The 19,198-nt window shown below is 38.2% G+C and overlaps 1 protein-coding gene across 28 annotated transcripts in view; it reads left to right on the forward strand.

Annotated features, from left to right (window-relative positions):
- Ncam1 (neural cell adhesion molecule 1) overlaps positions 1–19,198 on the forward strand; it is a 293,481-nt gene that overhangs the window by 43,225 nt on the left and 231,058 nt on the right. For 25 of the 28 annotated variants that reach the window (XM_078046995.1, XM_078047001.1, XM_078046997.1 and 22 more), the window contains exon 2: positions 4,367–4,393. The exons of the other annotated variants lie outside the window; for them this stretch is intronic. In XM_078046995.1, coding sequence (XP_077903121.1) covers positions 4,367–4,393 — 27 coding nt within the window. The remainder of the gene's footprint in view (positions 1–4,366; positions 4,394–19,198) is intronic. 28 annotated transcript variants of the gene reach the window in all.

Raw genomic sequence — 19,198 nt, forward strand, 5'->3', positions numbered from 1 at the left:
ACAGGAAGATGCTGTTTAATAGAATCTTATCAATTTTGGAAAATTGGGTTGAATTGAGAAGAGCCAATACTGCAGATTAGTTTCATGGTCCAGGTGCTCCCTTTGGTCTTTATATCATTGCTTAGATGAGAAGCTTAGAATATTACTATAGTAGCTAGGGAGAGGAGTGCCAGTCTTCTATTGAGGGTATCTCCTATCTTGGGAAGTGGCCTCTGGTCCACTGACCTCTGTCAGAGAAATAAGTCCAAAGGATTCTCTGTGTCAGAGGAGTTCTGATAATGGTGCTTTCAATTTTATCACTAATACTTTAATTTCATCACACATAAATAAATTGAATGTCCCAAACAATTCCTAGTCTTAGTCCTTGTCATCAGGACTTTTCATCTAACTCGCAAACTTCATTTTTAACTGGATTATGTGCCAAAAAAAATTCAATTTTGTTTTTGTTATTCTTTGTTACCTTTCAGAAGTTGCTTGAGTGTAAATGTTCTAAAGTTGGCAACTCTGTGAGCCATTATATCCATAAGATGAACAAAGGATTAATTCAGTATGGAGGTTCCTCAAAAGACTAGACATGGAACCACCATATGACCAGCTAGACCACTCCTCAGTATTTATCCCGAAGAATTAAGAGTCAGCATACTACAGTGATACAGGAATACCCATGTTTATAGCAGCACAATTCACAGCAGCCAAACTGTGGAGCCAGCCTAGGTGTCCATCAATGGATAAATGATAAAGAAAATGTGATACACACACACACACACACACACACACACACACACACCATGGAATTTTGTTCAGCCATAAAGAATAATGAACTTATGTCATTTACAAGAAAATGTATGGAACTAGAGACCATTATGTTAAGTGAAATAAGCTAAACTCAGAAGGTCAAGGGTTGTTGTGTTTTCTGTCATATGTGCAAGCTAGAGAGGAAAAAGGAAGAGATAGGCAGCGGGGAGGGAAGTGGGGATATCGTGAAATTCAAAGGGAGATCAGTAGAGGAAAGGGACCAGAAAGTGGAAGGTGGGGAAGGAGGGGGGAAGTCTTGGTGAGTGATATTGACCAAATTATAATGTTATTGTTATGTGCATGTATGAATATGTAACAACAAATCCCATCATTATGTACAAGTATAATATATCAATAAAAAAACATGGGAAAAAAGAATGGATTCATTCAGTTTACCCAGATTTTTTTGAAACTATTTATTTTGTGATACTGGGCATTGAACTCAGGGCCTTACACATGCTAAGCAAGTATTCTACCCCTTATCTCCATCACAAGCCCATTTTTTTTTTAACGAATACTTTTTCTCCCATGAGGAAGAATAAACATTAAACCCCATGTTAAAAAATTCTGATTAGGGCTGGGGTTGTGGCTTAGTGGCAGAGTGCTTGCCTCGCACATGTGAGGTACTGGGTTCAATCCTCAGCATCACATGAAAATAAATAAACAAAATAGAGATACTGTGTCCATCTATAATCAAAAAATATTTAAAAAAACAAACAAAAATTCTGACTAGTGCCTTTTACTAAGCCAATATAGAAGTCATTTACCTGAGTACCACAGGTTTGCTGTAGAAGAGGAATACTCAGTTTAAAATGCACATAGATTATTTCTAACTGACCTGGGGTCTCTTGATTCAATCTCCCCTGCATGGAGCCAGGAGTAGCTGCTGGGTGGGGATGGAGACTGGAGTGTGCTTGCCGACCTGACAAGCTTTGAGACAGGGTGTCTGCCTTCAACTTCTCCCTCTCACCTCATCTTCCCATTTCTGAGAATTTTCTTACTCTGTTCTTACTCTGCCATTTTGAAAATGGAAGTTAGGTATCTTTCTAGCACATGACAACGTGTCCTTTACAGTGTCATTCGGGAGGGATGCCTTTCAAATTGGTTATTGTATTTTCTTTTTTCCCTGAACCTGTTTTGACCACTTTAGGGCTTCAATAATTTTTCTCTCAATGTGTGAGCTTTCTTTCTATAAAGATCCTATAACTAGTCATGAAGACAGCTTTGAGCAGTCTTTTTATTTGCTTATTTTATGGAGTTTTATGTCGTATTGCTCCTAGCCAGTACTTGTCTCTTTTTGGTTTCAAAAGATGCTGGCAGTGTTTCTTCTGACTTTGCCTGATTGGTTTTTCAAAATGTCATTCTAAGACAAAAAACTCTGTACCTTTTGCACATGTTTTTACATAGAGTCACATCCACTTGAGTCTCACTTGCAATTTTTTTTTTTTTAAAAGCAGCCTCTGCTCTTTGATTGACTGTTGTTATTCACCATGGGATACATTAATTATGGTCAAGGTAATCCTGCCACTGTCAACTCATTGTGGGGACTCTCTGGGACAATGAGTGTTATGTCTGTCTCAGTCCTCAATGCTTTCAGATTATAATTAATTTCAATCATTCTCTTGCACATGTGCATGCTTTTAAAACCTCAGCCTCTCATTTCCTGTTTTGGTTAACATTCCCAATTACAAATATAACTTTTATATCATTGGACTTTAAACAGGTAAATAAGTAATTGTCCTGAGAGTCCATTTACCATGATTTTGGTTATTTTTGTGCTATGGTGAATTAGATGTGAGGGTAGTTGTATGCCACTAAACAGAACTTTTGATCAACATCATGTATGCAAAAAATTGAACCAGTGGGCTTTTATGTAACCAAAAGTGAAACAAGAGAAGTAGACAAAATGCTTGACAAGGTTATAAGACAAACATAATTTTTAAAAATTGGCCCTTGGGGCCTGCAGGAGTTCTGAATGATCCCAGATTCCAGCTGTGGAACAACATTGGCATTGGCCGTTTCTTGCACAATATAATCTTACTAAATAGTGCACCATTTTCACTTTAAGGGGACGATAGCCATGATATTTAGAGGGTGATACATTTTCTAGTCTCTTATGACTTTTATGAAAAAACAAAAAGATACAAAACAAATTAGCTGCTCTGAAAGCAGATATTCTGCTAATCTCAATGAGCATGACAGTCTCCATTACAGAAATCCAATGCTTGTTCCCCGCACCTCCCTAATCTCAGTAGGACTCTCTGCCTTCATCAAGGCCACTTTCCAAATAATTTTATTTTAGGTTAGGGACTAAAAGGTGGTGCAAATGAAGGGAGCAGGGAATGTGAGACCTATCTGTCTTCTCAGATCATTATCAAATAGTCTAGAAGCATCATGCTAGCATAAGGAACAGACCTGTGTAAGCAAAACGGTGCAAATAAAATTGTAGAATCTGAAAGCTGTAGGACCCATTCCTGCTTAGCAATTAGCTGATGAAATCCAGGTTAAGGACTTATATAGGGTCACAGAGCCCATGCCCATGTTTCCATTTGCACAATTCTGAAAACAGGTGATACTTCTTTGAATGGGTGATGTCTTATAGTTGCTCCCAGCTGTGCAGTGGTTGTAATTGTCTGTGCATGCATGCGAGTATCTGAAGTATCAGCAGCACAGTTTGCAGAATGGGTATTTGCAGCTTGGAAAAAAAAACACAAGTGAAAATAATGGAGCTTTTAAATGAAGTACTGCATTATTAGTTCTCTTTATGGCACAAGGTAGTATTATGTGGGAAACCATGAGCTGGGGTTGTTTTGAGTCAGAATGTAATATAAGTTGGTGTTTTGGTTTGGATTTGAGGTATCCCCCAAAGCTCCTGTTAATGCAGAAGCTTCAGAGGTAAATGATTAGACTATGAAAGCTGTAACCTAATCAGTCTATTCTAGTTTGAATGGAGTGACTGGTTGGTAACTACAGGCAGGTGGGACATGGCTAAAGGAGTTGAGTCACTGGGGAAGTGCCCTGGGATGGTGCGTCTTCTTAAAGTCCCCTTTTCTTCCCTCTTTCTGCTTCCTGCTCTACCATGAGTTGAACAGCTTTCCTCCCCTGGGCCTTACCTCAGGATGTGCTGCCTCACCTTAAGCCTAGAACTATGGAGTCAGCTGTCTATGGACTGAGACCTCTGAAACCATGAGCTTCTAATAAACTTTCCTTCTTCTAAGTTGTTTTTGATGGATGTTACAGCCACAGTGATGAAAAAACTTACTAAAACAGTTGGATTCCAAATGTGAAGAAAGGTTACGAATTCTTAACTAATTTGTTGTTCTGATACTTTGTTTTGTACTTAAGCCCAAAGGTGATATATGGTAGAAATCTGTTTGTAAGAGCACTCCTTTAATAGGTGTAAATAAACATTTGAAGTGATAAGGCGTTGTGTCAATGTCAACGACAGCTTTTATCTTTTCCTTAGTATGTAAAATGATGATGCCTCTTGCAATGTATGTCGATTTCAAGTCTGTGAATTATGACAATTAAGAGATGCAGAAATTCCTTCTTCATTTTTTTTTTATTCCAGGATACTCCACCACTGTGGATTCTGCAGGTAAATAATGACATTTTTCATTGGAGAATCAGTGATTTGTCCTGCAAACCAGGCTGTTTACATTAAAATGCTCTAATACTGGCTTTAAGAATAATCATGGATGTGGAGTAATTTCCATGTGGCCATTTCTATGGCTTCTGTCCCTATAAGCAGAGGGATTTCTTCAGAGTACACTCAAAGGCACTGCAGTGGGGTGGGGATTGTGGCCATGATAAATTGAGCTAGGGAGTTTTAAGACAGGATGAACAATGACTCACTTTAGCAGTTGAAAAATTTTACTGGTTCACACATATAATTTTACTTTCTACAAAACTCTCCCCATAAGTTAATTGTAAACTCTCTCCCTAAATGATTGTTTGGGCCAGTTAGTATTGGAGGACTCTTTCCAAAAATTATGATTTTTTTTTTTATTTTGAAGTATTCAAAGTGAAGCCAGTCTTCCTGGTGAGAGTTCCATGAGGACACCGATTGTCTGTTGAAGTAATGCAACTTAAAGCCTTTGTCTGGAGACAACCCATCTCTCTGTGTTCTGCATTGTGACCTTACATCAGTAGGTTAAAAGTCAACCTGGAAGGGAACCAGGGCATGCCCCTCTTTTATACACTGAAACCTCTGAAACTATGAGCCAAAATAAACCTTTTCTCCTTTAAGTTGTTTTTCTCAGGTTATTTTGTCACAGCAGCTGAAAGCTGAATAACACAGGTAGTCTTTTTTAAGGAAAATTATTTTACAAAGAACATTATTGTACTTTTCTGATCTATTGGTAGATTCTCCTCACTGACCTTCCTGATGATCTGGTTGGTTTTAGACACTGCTGGGTATTACTGGGTCCTGTACACAGTGCCAGAGACTCAGGAAAGGTCCCCAGGAAATGCACACTGTCCTGTGTTGTTTTGACAGACTGTTCTGAGGCCATCACAGTGGAAGAGCACAGGCTTTGGCTGTTCATGGAAATGTTTAGCCTGAGAAACTGAGCCTTGAACTTTATAAAGGAGGAAGCTCTTTGATGTTGTTTGGTATGAGAGTCATCCTGATTTGTTTTTTCCTTGTAAAATATGACATTCTCATTGCAAGACCATATCCATCATCGACTTATCAAAAATTGTCCCAAACTGAACCTGCTCAGATCTGTCAGACTAGATCTTGACATTTGTGGAGGCAGGAAGTCTTCATTGGGTTCGTTTAATTGGAAGGTCTTAAATACCCACTGTGTGAGAGAGGAAGCACAACCAGACATGGAAGAATAGCAGGAGTCTCCATGAGTGTGTAATTGAGGGTGATGTAATGTTTATTTTCCTCTGAATTCCATTATCAGGATAGAAAGAACTTTTCAAAGACCATGTATCTAGGATTCAAGGTTGAAAATGAGATTAGGATCCTAAAGATGTTGAGGTTGTGGAAGATGAAAAGATGAACCCTGACCTAGAAGATTGCTTTATTTGTGATCATTCAAAAGGGGCCACAGCAGTGCTTAACTTGTGTATCTGTGAAAATGGCATAGGAATAAAATCAACAAAAGCAGAAGGGAACAAGATGACTTCCCTTAAAGTACAATGAAGCTCTTGCTTACACACAGAATCTGCTGTCTCCGGGGTGAACTGAGGCCAGAGTACAGGCTAAGCCATGGATACTTTCTTTGACTTAGGAAATTGAATGACTTTTTGAACTAAAATCGAAACTATTAATTCATTTAGAAATGGAAGGAAAAATCACCTAATGAACCAAGGTCATATTTTCTGACAGTATGAAACTGGAATAAAACCGGAATATCAAAGCCTTCTCAGCTTCGATCCTGAACTAAATTAGTTTTCTATTTGATTCATGTCTCTGACTGTGATATGCTAATTATAGACCCTTCTTATATATTTATTAAAATAGGATCTCAACTGAGCAATTCATTCTGATTTGGTTTTAAAAAAATAACTGAACTCAAAAGAATTGAAATGCATTTCCTCCTAAATCTCCTATAAATCAAACTTTTCTTTTTTTTAGGCAGATCGGTTTTCAGTAAGGTACATATGAATTAGTGAGGCTTGATTCTAATTGCTTCATTTTCCTTTATTCTGATGAATAACAGGATCATATAGCTTTTCAATCCAATAGCTGATAATAAAACCATCTTACCTATTATTTATGAGTCATATTCTATTCTCAGGAGTGCATTTGCCTAATGAGCAAACATCAGCTGTACACCTGAAAGAATAATTGTTCTTATGGAAATAATTACTGATTTATAATTAATGACTTTTCTGAGGTGGAAAGATCTGTTCTTTCTTATTTGTTTTGTGCTACACCCAAATTACTTTTTCCAGTTAAACTGGAAAAGCCATTTGGTGAGAATATCAAATATTTAATTGTAGAGTAAGTTACTTAAAATACTAATTTAATTAAATTCTAGTAATATACATAGCAAGTGCATGGTACCAGCTGTAAGAAGGGTTTTAGTCATTAGATAAAGTTATTAGATGTCATATGAACACTTGAAATAGTAACTATTACAGAATGCTGAACGAGGGGGAAATCAAATGATCTGGATTCATGATGGGTACAGGGCTTAATTTGGGCCTTCAATTTGGGGGAGTGTTACAGTTTGGATCTGTAATGTACCCCAAGTCTCATATGTTGTAAAGCTTGGTCCCCAGCTGGTGGTGCTATTGGGAGGTGGAGGAAACTTCAGGAGGTGGGGCCTCCTTGGAAGAATTTGGTCCCTGGGAACATGTCCTGTAAGGATATATTTTGTCCCTGGCTCCTTCTTGGCTCTCTTTTGCCCTGCTTCCTGCCTGCCATGAGTGAGTAACTCTGTTCCATCAAGCCCATTCTGTCATGGTGCTCTGCCTCCATGGGCCCATAACAATGGAGTCAACTGACTGAGGATTGAAACCTCTGAAACTGTGAGCCAAAATAAATATTTTCTCCTTTAAGTTGATTTTTTTTTCAGGTATTTCGTCACAGCAGCAAAAAGTTGAATAACACAAGTAGTCTTTTTTAAGTGGTTAGGGGAGGTGTGGGAAAATAGGCTGGTAGTAGTGGTACCATATCTGGCAAGGGCAATGGTAAAAAATATTGACTGTGTTATGGGAATTTTCAGCAATTTACCTGGGTCTGCCGAACAACTGGCCTGAACTCATCAAAACCATCAATGTTTTAAAGGACAAGGACAAGCTGAAGAACGATTCAGATAGAAGGAGACTATGATAGTGAAATGAAGTATGTGATTCTGGATTGGTGCTTGGCTTGGGGAAAAATTTTTTACAAAGAACATTATTGGGAAAATTTATGAAATTTGAATATAGGTTGTATTTGAATACTAATATTTTATCAGTGTTAAATTTCCTGAACTTCATTAATATATTGTGATTATGCATTATATCCATATAGCATCTATAACAAAATACAGCAAACTGGAGGCTTTAAAACAATAGAATTATACTGTCTTAGGGTACTGGGGGTCAGAAGTCTGAAATCAAGGACTCAGTGGGGCCAAATTCCTCTGAAAGTTCTATAGAAGGTTCTCCTTGCTTGCTTGCTCTCGGCTCCTATGGTTGTTGGGGATCCTTGCTGTACCTTGGTTTGCATCTGCATCATTCCTCTCTTTGCCTCTGTTATCAATGACCTTCTCCCTGAGTGCCTGTGTCCTACTAATCCAGTATGACAGCATCTTAACTAATCCCACCTGTAGGATCCTATTTCTAAATATGGTAACATTCTGAGTGCCAGGGGAACATAAATTTTTCAGAGGGAGAGACACTATTCAACCCAGTGCAGATTAAAAATGAAAATGTCTCAGTGTTTAAGAGATAGATGCTGAAGTATTTAGGAGTAAGCATCATGATGTAGGCAACATATTCTGAAATGGTATTGAAATAAAATTGTAAAATTATGTATATATTTATGGAGGCAACAAAATACTTGGTGAATAATGTGAATGATCGATAAATTTCAGTGAAGGATGTATGGGCTTGTAATTTTGGTAATATTTTTGTAGGTTTCAAGTATTTCAGAATAAAAGTATTTTTTAAAAAGCAAAAGGAGAATCCCTACACAAAAACATACATACACATATTTTCCCCTGGATATTGTCATGTCTGAGATGGTGCCAGAAACTGCTAAATCTGTTGCTGAGCATCTAAGGAAGCTGCTGACATTGAGAAGGACAGAGCCAAGGGGTGGGTTTTTGATGAAAGCATCCTCAATGAGTCCTGAGATCTGTACTATCTCTGTTCTTATGGGAGACTGTATGTGTATGTACATACACACGTGTGCACACACATGCACACATGCACATCATCTCTTTCGCTCTCTCTCTCCCCCCCATATGTATATGTAAATGCCTTAAGCAGGTTTGAGTCAGGATTTTAGTTTCTTGCAGCTGAAAACCTCTTGCCTCAACTAATACACTATTGTAAGTCTGTGTATTATGTTAGCCAGATTAATGTCAATATTAACTAGGTTAATATCAGTATATCTCATTTCCTTGAAATGAGCAAAAATGCACCTTGATATTTCCATATTTATAAAGTAGACTAAACTTTTCTCTATTCAAATTCCAAGGCAGTTTTCAAGTTTGGCATTTTGCCCAAGGTTTTGATTCATAATAGCTGACCTAATTGTCTCTTTGAATGTCCCAGATTACACATTTCTTAGACACTAGTAAGAAGTCTAGATTTCCCCTTATGACTTTTTAGTCATGAAAGAAGTAACTCTCAACAAGAACGTGGGTTTCTTTTTTGAAAGTTCTGGTTTTGTGACTTTAAGTATTAATAATATTGCATATAAATGGTATGCTAAGCAGGCCTGAGGAAAATGGCTAAAATGATTTGGTTTTAGTTGATAATAAGTTTTAAACAGTAAAATGCAACATATTTTGCACTTCTTAAAATAAATAAAATGGAGTCATGTAAAATATAATATGGTGCAGCTTTTTCATAAGAGAAACAATCTAGCTCAGGGCAAGCCATTAGATGGAAATAGCATTCTCTCCAAGCAGATGGACTGGCTCCACTGAATCCTGCAGAGGACCAAGGGGACTTGTTTGTGCACGGAGTTTGGGTCTAATGGTGGGAGAGCCAGCTTGTAAAGTTATTCTCGTGGGGCTCATTCTCTTCTGCCCAGCATCACCCCTGACATGAACAAAACAGCCACGTGGCTCCTTTATTTAAGATGAATGTATGCTGCCATAAAGAAGGATTTTATTGGACATTGTGACGTGATGCAGAAAGAATGTAATGAAATACAAAACTGTATGTTCTAAAGAGGGTCATAGAAGTAGTTTGGGCTCCATTTTCTGACATCCACCATATTATGAAATGTTTTGAGGAATCAGTTATTGTGGTAAAAGGCTGGGTCTCCATAGCATTAGAAGTCTCTGCTGGATTTCTGTGAGCATCTCTTGGTTGGAAGGATAGAGACACTTTCAGGTAAAGCACACATCTGGAGGAGTTAAGGGACACAGAGCTGGTGGAAATCTGAGAGTGGGAACCAGAGCACCAGGCCTAGAAGAGCTGGTTGCTGGAAGGGTTATTCTGGACCCAGTGCTGCTGGTCTGGGGTTCTACAGCAGATGCTTCTGGATCTACCCTCCAAAGCTTCAGGTGAGCATAGTCTAGTGACATCTGTCTGCCAGAGCCACTGCCAGCTGGTGTCCTGCTTCTGTTCACTGTTGTGTCACCTTCCAGGCCACACCTCCTCATAGTTTCTCATTTTTTTTTAATGTTCCCCATGTACTTCTGGCTCATTAAGGTCCCTCTGGCAACTTTCTTTCATCCTTAAAGTTTTTCTTCTTGCATCTCACCCTTTCATTCTCTCAGTGTTTTCTAGTTCAGATCCCTAAAGAGACTGGATTATGGCCCAGTTCGTTTTTGTATCCCTGGCTGTGGTCATTGCAGCTGCCATCCCTGCTCCAGGTAGCAGCGGGCGAGCAGAGTAGGGCATAGAAGACATGATTGACAAGTGTGCTGCAACTAAACATTGCAAAAATGTTTTGTTGTGATCCTCTGATGTCATGGGAACTTTAAGATAGCTGGTTTTGATGACTCTTAATGTATGATGGTGATTCCTAATAGATCTAGGTAACTGGGAGCAAACATTACCCTTAAACTCTAAGTGTTGGAGTCAATGCCTTTACTTTAGGCTGTCTGTCATAGGAGTGTATGCAGAAGAACATTTTCCTTTGGGATAGAGGTGGTAGAATGAGGGAGCTTTGAATCAGGAGCCTGAAGTTATTGGGCATTGAGCTGGCTTCCCATGAGAAAAGCCAGATCAGGATGATGGTGGCATGCCAAGTTTTAAATATTTGATTTAAATTGATTGGAATCTGATAACAGCTTTACCTGGAAAAACCCAAGGAAACGTCCATAAATGGTTCACTTTATTAAGCACATTTGTGGTTTTATTTAGGAGGTCAAGTTCATGCAAATAGTAATAGTAATTCTTGGGCCTTTACCACGATAAATCAGACACTGAGCTTACACACTCTTCCTTACACATGTAATCCTCACGACAGCCTTTTGAGGCAGTTGTGCTGATTACTTTACAGCTGAGGAAATTAGGCTTTGGAGAGGCTAAGCTACTTTCTCAGGGTCACAGAGAATTTGAATTTGGGCCCCTGCTTGTAGACACAAGCTCTCTGCTGGAGCTGCCCCCACTGCTACTTTCAATAACTCAAGAACTTTTACTTAGTAATGACAATGACATCCAGCCTTTGGGATTCTCTCCAGTGATTTAGGACAGACCTGTATATGATCTTGCAGAATTTGTTGGGAAGAGCTTCCAAGACTGAAGTGAAGGACACTTGGGGACAGACAGTTGGGGTGGGTATATTGCTTGTTGATGGCTACGTCCTGTGAACTTTTGCCAGTGCTTCCTGGTAGCCCTCAGATTTGCAGGCAGCAATCAGTACTCAGCCAGAGGAGGGAGATCATGAGCAGGCTGGAAATGTCCCTTTCACTGGTCTGGAGGGCGAGTGATAGTGATAGAAGAAGCAGATAAACTGTCCAATTTCATAAGGAACTTGGGGAAAACCAATCAGAAAGAAGATGGGGACATATGTGCAAATAAGCATTTCTAAATGATAAATTATTTCGGCATGAACCAGGCAAATCCTTGGGGCCTGGATTTTGTTGCTTGGATTTCACTGATGAATATTTGTGGCAATGAATCATTGTATTAAAGGAATCTGTTAGGTCTAAGAACAGACCTAGCACTGTTTTCTTCCAATATGGAGCACTAAGTTTGGTCAGCCTGTTTCAGTGACCCATGAATCAGAGGATGTCGATTTGTTACCCTGCTTGCATCTCCCGCAGTCTGCATGGAGGGAGAATAGATGGCTCCATCTCGTCTCAGAGGAACTGAGAGGTTCTTACTACAGCTCCAGAGGGCTTGTCTTTCTGTCCCTTGGAGCCGGAAAGGGAATGAGGCAGACTGGGAGAAAAAGCAATTATAATAACATAGAATAATACCCTTGAATAGAAATGTGATTCTGTTTAGATATATAGGAAGTTTTTTTTAAAAGCAGACATAAAGTTATCATGCTTTTCAACCCCCTAGACTTTATTTTTCAGATTTCTTTTCTCTTAACCTTTAAATAAGAACAAAATAGAAATTGAGTCTGTTACCTTGACTCTTGGAAAAAAATAATGGTTAGTATTCCCATGGTGTCACAGCCAGCTTATTTAGCAAGTAGGTAATTCCCAGGACTGAGGTGACTTCATCAATGAATCTGATGAACAAACAAAAACATCCTTCACTTGTGTCTAGAAAATAAAATAATTATGATACTTTTACGTTGATAGTAAAATCATCCATTGATTTGTGTGGGTGTGTATCTGTGTGTGTGTGTGTGTGTGTGTGTGTGTGTATCCCCCAAAGCTTTGAACCTGAAGAGGAGAAGAAATATACACAAAGTAAATATGAGGCTTTTTCCCCCTTTGATTTGTGACAATGACATACTCTATATGTTGAATCTGTATCAGGTGTTTTTCTCTTATCATATTGTACTAGCAATATCTCCTCCTTGAAAATTTTCCAATATTACAAAAATTGAATAGACAGTAGTCTTGGCAAAGCTAATGCAAGTGATAGTGTCAAATATAGGTTAGACAGGATTCCTTTGATTTCTCCCAACAATACAAGCATTAAAGTATGGAAGTAAAAAAGAAAAAAAGAAAGAAGCCAATATACTCTCAATTTGTCCATTTGCTGTCATTTGTACCAGTTATACTTGAAATAAATTTCCACTGGGTAAAGCATGTCTAAATATTCCTGACACTTAGACCTTTTCTTTTTTACGCTGTCCCACTGGCCTGAGTTAGCCAAGCTTATGGAGTGCTATGACATGTTCTGTCTCTAGTAATTAAAAAATTTTTTTGAATTGTAGTAAAAAACACATAGAAAAATTTACCATCTTCATCATTTTGAGTGTACAGTTTAGTACAGTGATAATGCTTCATATTTTTGTGCAATAGACATTCTCTATCTTTTATATTTTTTTAAAATCTCTTTTTCTGTGATAAAGAAGTGGGGGAATAAAACAGGACTTAGAAAATACTTGCATTTCCAAGAGAGTTCATTTCTCAACATATAACCTCTTGAACCATGTAGATTAATCCTCTTAGGCAACTTTTGCTTTGGGACAATATTGCTCACGTGTGCTGCGCAATACCAATTCTGCTTCTGATAATTCCCAAGTCGAGGGTCTTAGATGAGGCTACATACATAGAATTGACAGTTTGCGTAATGCTTGTCATAAAGATGTAGGCCATGGCCAGTCAACACTCAACATGCCTAAGTCAGCCAGTACAAAATAAGCTTGGGATATTTGGTTCTGTTAGTGATGGATCCATATAGATAATGGCCCCGGATTGAGTCAGCCATTCAAAATACTTCTTTGGTTGTGTTCAGTTTTTACAATTTTAAGCAGTTTGAATCAGTCTTAGATGACTTATCTTAAAAGATCTGTTTTCATAGAATCCTTATAAAATTGCTCTGTAGTCTAGTTTTACTGGATTATTATTTTTGGTAGAGGATTTTCACTGTTAAAATTACTATCTTTTCCAATGTGGAAGCTTTTCCTTCCACTCTTTATAGGGAGTAGAAGGAAGAGCTTCCACAGATTTATGCAGTGAACAAAGGTAAGATAATAAGTTTCTAATCTTTTTTTGTGTGCATAGTCCTGGGATTAACCCCAGGGCCTTGCCCACACCAGACACACACCCTGCTACTGAGTGTGGCAGACATACACACTCCCAGCCATGAGGTTTCTAACTTTCAGGAGCAGTTAAAGTTGTTCTTCTCCCTTTCCCATGTTCTGGCCCTGGATTATAGGAACCCTCCATGTGGAATGCCCCTGGATGAAATGTGATATTTGGTCATGGTTATGGAGAAGTGACACGTCATGTGCCATTATACTGACAGCTGTGCCCTATTTGGTAGGCTGTGGTCCCTACCAAGAACAAACCCTAGCCCAGTTGTGCTGACAAATCTCACAGATATTTTGAGACTCCACTCTACTTTCCACGGTTCTTGGAGGAATTTTTAGTTCCAACAGTTGCCTGATTTCAATAGTTGGTGATGACATTTGTGCAGAGTCTTTCTTCCTCTTTGAAGACTTACTCATTTCCACTTTTATTCTTATTTACTGGAGGTACTGTCTGCTGAATAATTTCTTATTTCTTTCTCCCTTGGCTCCTTTTCTTTGTCCATCCTTAAATGCTGGTATTATCTTAGCCATTATCTCTTCTTTACACTCTCATTGGGCCATCTCCACCACTCCTGTGGCATCAAACACTAATAACGTGTGTGTTTATGTGCATGCGCATATAAACATATGACATAAAGTTATCATGCAGCCACATATACATGTACCTGCAATAGACAATATCACTTGAGTTCTGGGCCCCATTTAGTCAACTCTACTTTAGGGATAACAATCTAAAGTTGCTACAAACACCTAAAATTATGTATGTGCACACTGTTGGGTAGGAATGTGATAGTATAACCATCATGGAAAAGAGTGGAGATTCCTCAAAAAAACTGGACATAGAATTCCATGTGATTTAGCAGTCCCACTCCTGGGTGTATATCCAAGGGAAATGAAATCATTGCATTAAAAAGACATCTGCATGCCCATGTTTACTGCAGCACCATTCACAGAAGCCAAGATATGGAATCAGCCAAAATGTCTATTGACAGATGAAGAGTTTAAAAAATGTGGTTTATAACACATGAAATTTATTCAGTCATAAAAAAGGATGAAATCCTTTGAGTTGTGGCAACATGAAGGGAACTAGAGGACATTATGTTAAGTGAGATAAACCAGACACAGGAAGATAAATATCACATTTCTCACTCATCTATGGAAGTTTGAAAAATTGATTTTATAGATGTAGAGAGTAGACAGAGAAGAGCAGAGGTCATCAGAAGTGGATAATGAGAGAGTCGATGAGGGACACGAAATCCAGTTACAGGGGAGGAAGTAATTCTAATGTTCCGTAACAGAGTAGGGCAACTATAATTCACAACAATTACTGATCCTTTTCAGAATAACCACAGAAGGGTTTGAAGGTTCCCAACACATAGGAATGATAATATTTGAGAAGATCTGGATGCTAATTACCCTGATTTATATATATATGTACTGAATTATAATACTTTATACCATAAATGTGTACAAATATTATATGTCAAAAAATAAATATATATCTATATGCAAAAAACAAGCAAAAATGTCTTAACTCATTTCATATGGAACATATAAAATATGTGTGTGGCACATAGGAGTAAACTATAGTAAATATGAGGTGTTTATATGCAGTTTGAGGAAAACTATAACTCATTACATTTTTATGATATTAATAAAACACAAATAATTTTTAATATTGAAGTTTTGTAAGACCACAAATAAAATATCTGAATTTTAATAAAAACTTGTGAAAAAATTTTTTTGATGTCCAATGTAGATCTCATCTATTTCCCCTTCTTTTTCCCTCCCTTTAACAAAACTCTATCATGTAAGTTCTTGTCTTGTGTTCTTGATCTCTGTGGAGGCAGAAGTATGGAAGCCACCCTGGACTCTTCTACCTCTATTTCCTGTGTGGACATCATGTCTGTTTGGACATCATGGCTAACATTTCTCCTGATATTTCTAGAATTGTGTAATACCACAATATGACACCAGAGGCTCTCTACCACTGAGCTACATACATACATCCAGACCATTCTACTATTTTTTTTTTAAATTTGTTCTTTTTAGATATGAACATAGGAAAGTTATGTCTGTTTTATTTTACTGTCTTTCCTATTCTCATCCTTCCTCCCTTCCCTTCATTCCCCTTTCTACTTTTTATTTTTAGACAGGGTCTTGCCAAGTTACCAAGGCTGATCTTGAACTTGAGATCCTCTGCCTTAATCTCCTGAGTCTCTTGGATTACAGGGGTGCAAAACCACACCTGGCTTGTTTAGTAATTTCTTAATTGGTGGGTCCTACTAGTCAGCAACTGCTAGTTAGTAAGATAAGAAACTTATAGTAATAATAGCAATAATAATGGTACAGCTGAGTATGTGTCACATGCCAGTTACTATGATAAGTGCTGTATACATATTTGAGTGTATGAGCTGACTAAATGAATCAGACCATCATTTCAAATGATTATAAGTTAGTATGCTATGGTCCATTCTCAATCCAAATTCACAGAGAATACTCTTTTGGGGTATGGAGTGAATAGCCATGGTTGTTAGGATGGCCTATGGAAATGTCTGGTTGGGAATCCAGGACGTTAACCATGAATAGAGAAGACTTATTAATGTGTCTGAGAGGATGTTTGGTAGGAAATGGAATTAAGCTATATGATCTTTTGGATTTTCATTTGGACTTAAGTCTTATAGCAGTTGGTACAGGAAAGTAGTCTTAATATAAACTGGAGTATGTTTTTATCCTTTCTAAACCTCAAGAGACAACCAGCTTTAGGAATTCCTGTGAATTTTTTCTCTGCTTCAGAATTGAGGAAAAGTCTTCCTATTTACATATCGTATCAATTAAGGCCCTGAAAATCTCTCTTTTATGCAAAATGCAATTGATAAAGTCATAGTGATTTTCTAATTGTTGCGACACTAAATACATTGGCTTATGCAGGCTTACACAAATTGTCATGGTTATAGTATTGTAAGAACTCTTTGTGGCTTTTAAAAACCTGCTGTAGACTATTTGACTCTGCTTGGCTAGCCTTCAGGATAATAATGCCATTTACTAGACTGTATTAAACCCCCAACATAACAGAGATAGAGAATTAAACTGAGCCACAGCTGCAGCACTGGTTGTTTCTGGCTGTAGGGGGAGATGAGAAGCCTGATAATGTATTGAACAGAATCAGCTCATCACTGAAATGCTCAAAGTAATCTGTAAAAAAAAAAAAAAAAAAAAAATTGTAGTAGGAATTGTATAGTCAATTCAGTGAAATTAACAGACATTCATGAAAGTAGGTCTGGTGTTAGTACATCAAGTCTAAACTTGAATTTAAAACATGCACCAGGACTAAGCATATGTTGGAAGGAATTGGCTTATGCCAACAGGCCTCTGAGTCATTTTGCTTAGGATAAGGCTTCAGTGCACACATGGGCTTGAGGCAACCAGTATAATTCTCTGGTTCATGGTGTACAGTTCTCAGAGGTCCATATTTTGCTAGCTTAGGAGACTAGTGAAGAGAATAGAAGATTTCTGAGCATTATCAGAGTTGATGAGCTCTCTAGGTTGTTCTTTCCATTCTGGATAGGGTAAGTTCTTCTGAGACTGCATAGATAACCTCCAGTACCATCTCAGATAAAGCTGTGTGTGCCACTTAAGCTTATGGGATAAAGCATGTAACCAATGACCTCATATAAACCTACATGATAGAATTTAAAGATCCTATTTTAAGAACTGAGAATAAGTGAGTTTGAGAATAGAATTTGGTAGAGAGATTGACAAGGAAAAACAAGTAGAATGCAGTGTCAATTAGGAATTTGTCCATATGTGACCAAAAGCCTAAAACCACCATAGCTTCAACAAGATAATTTATTTCTTTATTAGATAAAATAAACCAATAGTAGGTAAGAAGTCTAGGGTAGGTAGGAAGGTTTCACTATTCTGTCAGGGACCCAAAAATCTTATTATTTTTTTTTAACTCCTAATACTACTAGCCTTCTACCTCATGACCCAATATGGCTGTCAGAACTCCATTCATAGCATCACGTCTATATTTTAGCCAGTTGGAAGTAGAAAGTAACAAAAAGGATAATCTTGGCTTCCTTGTGAGGAAGCTTCTTGGATATTACCTGTCTCTTTGGCAGAAACTTGGTCATCTGACTGTATCCAGTACAGGAGAAGCCAGAAAATGTAGGCAAAAGTTGAGTGGCAGTGTACCAGCTCTTATTACCACAGAAAGCAGATGAACAATTACTAGGAGAAGTGCATCAGGCTCTGGTGCAACTGCTAGATACTGTGCTACACAAAGACTAAAGCTGCAAAAACCATTGACCTGGGTCATCTTTCTCACCATGGAGGAAATCAGAATATTTGCTGAATAAATTCTTATTAGAAAAGAAATATTCAGTGGTTGATTGAAATTGGACATTTGAACATTGATTCCCTCTTAAGAGCAGCCTGACGTTTCTTGTGCAAGCAACTAGGAATGATGTGGCTCAGGAACAGAGAAACGGAAATGATTAAACGCCAACTTCGTGACTTTTATAGCAGTTCATTCAGCTGTCTACCCACAAAGCACTTCCCAAGGAAGTTACAGCCAAGAACTCACTTGGCTGGGCTTGTCCATTTTTCATTCATTTCAATGACCATCTCCAGGAAAAAAAAAAAACATTCTGAAAGAAGAAAATCCATTGAAGGACTTGGGGAGTATGAACAGAGTTTTCCTTTAATAGAAATTGTAAAAAGAAATAGCTTAAAACCATCTATGTGCGATTGGGAATTTTAGGATTCTGCTTTCTCTCTGAGTCTGGGTTTGTGCATTTAAGTCAAAGCAAGCAAACACCACACACACACACACACACACACACACACACACACGTATGTATATATGTAGTCAAGGTCAAATTGATAATATCACAGACTTAGAACCATATTTTCTTGTTTTAGTGGCCTTGAATGAAAACAAAATTGGAGATTGTGCGTGTGTGTGTGTGTGTGTGTGTGTGTGTGTGTGTGTGTGTTTTACTAGGGATTGAACCCAGGGCCTCACTCTTGCTAGGCAAACACTCTATCACTGATCTACCTTCCTTACTCCTTCTAAATTTTGTTCTGAGACAGTGTCTTTCTAAATTTCCCAGGCTGGCTTTGAACTTGAGATTCTTCTGTCTAAGTTTCCTGTGTGGCTGGGATTACAGACTTAAATCAACTTGTCCTGTTTGGAGGAAATTCTTTTAAAAGAGCCTTCCCCGCAACAGGAAAGGACTGTTAGCATTCAATAGATTGCATATTTCTCCTCTGATGGGGATCAATTCATGTTTATTGCAAGGGACAAGACTCTAGTCTGATCATAGGCCAAAAAAAGTGTTTTGTAAACCTCAAACCCAATTTGAAATAGCTTCTTGGGCGGATCCCATAATTCTCCAGTTACTTTCAGGCACTGAAGAGTCTGGTCCAGTTCTTCTTCACCAGAGTTGCCCTTTGTCACTTCAGGAATTCATCATTCAGTTTAAGGTAGGTGCATGGGAGAGGCCAGAACCTTACCTTGGGGAGTCGTCCAAGTCAACAGCCTCTGTCTCTTACAGAGGTATGGCTGGCCCAGAGACCAGTGTGGATACTTCTTGGGGCACCTAG

The sequence above is a fragment of the Ictidomys tridecemlineatus genome, chromosome 4 (assembly GCF_052094955.1).
Source record: "Ictidomys tridecemlineatus isolate mIctTri1 chromosome 4, mIctTri1.hap1, whole genome shotgun sequence".
In the NCBI taxonomy this organism is placed as follows: domain Eukaryota; kingdom Metazoa; phylum Chordata; class Mammalia; order Rodentia; family Sciuridae; genus Ictidomys; species Ictidomys tridecemlineatus.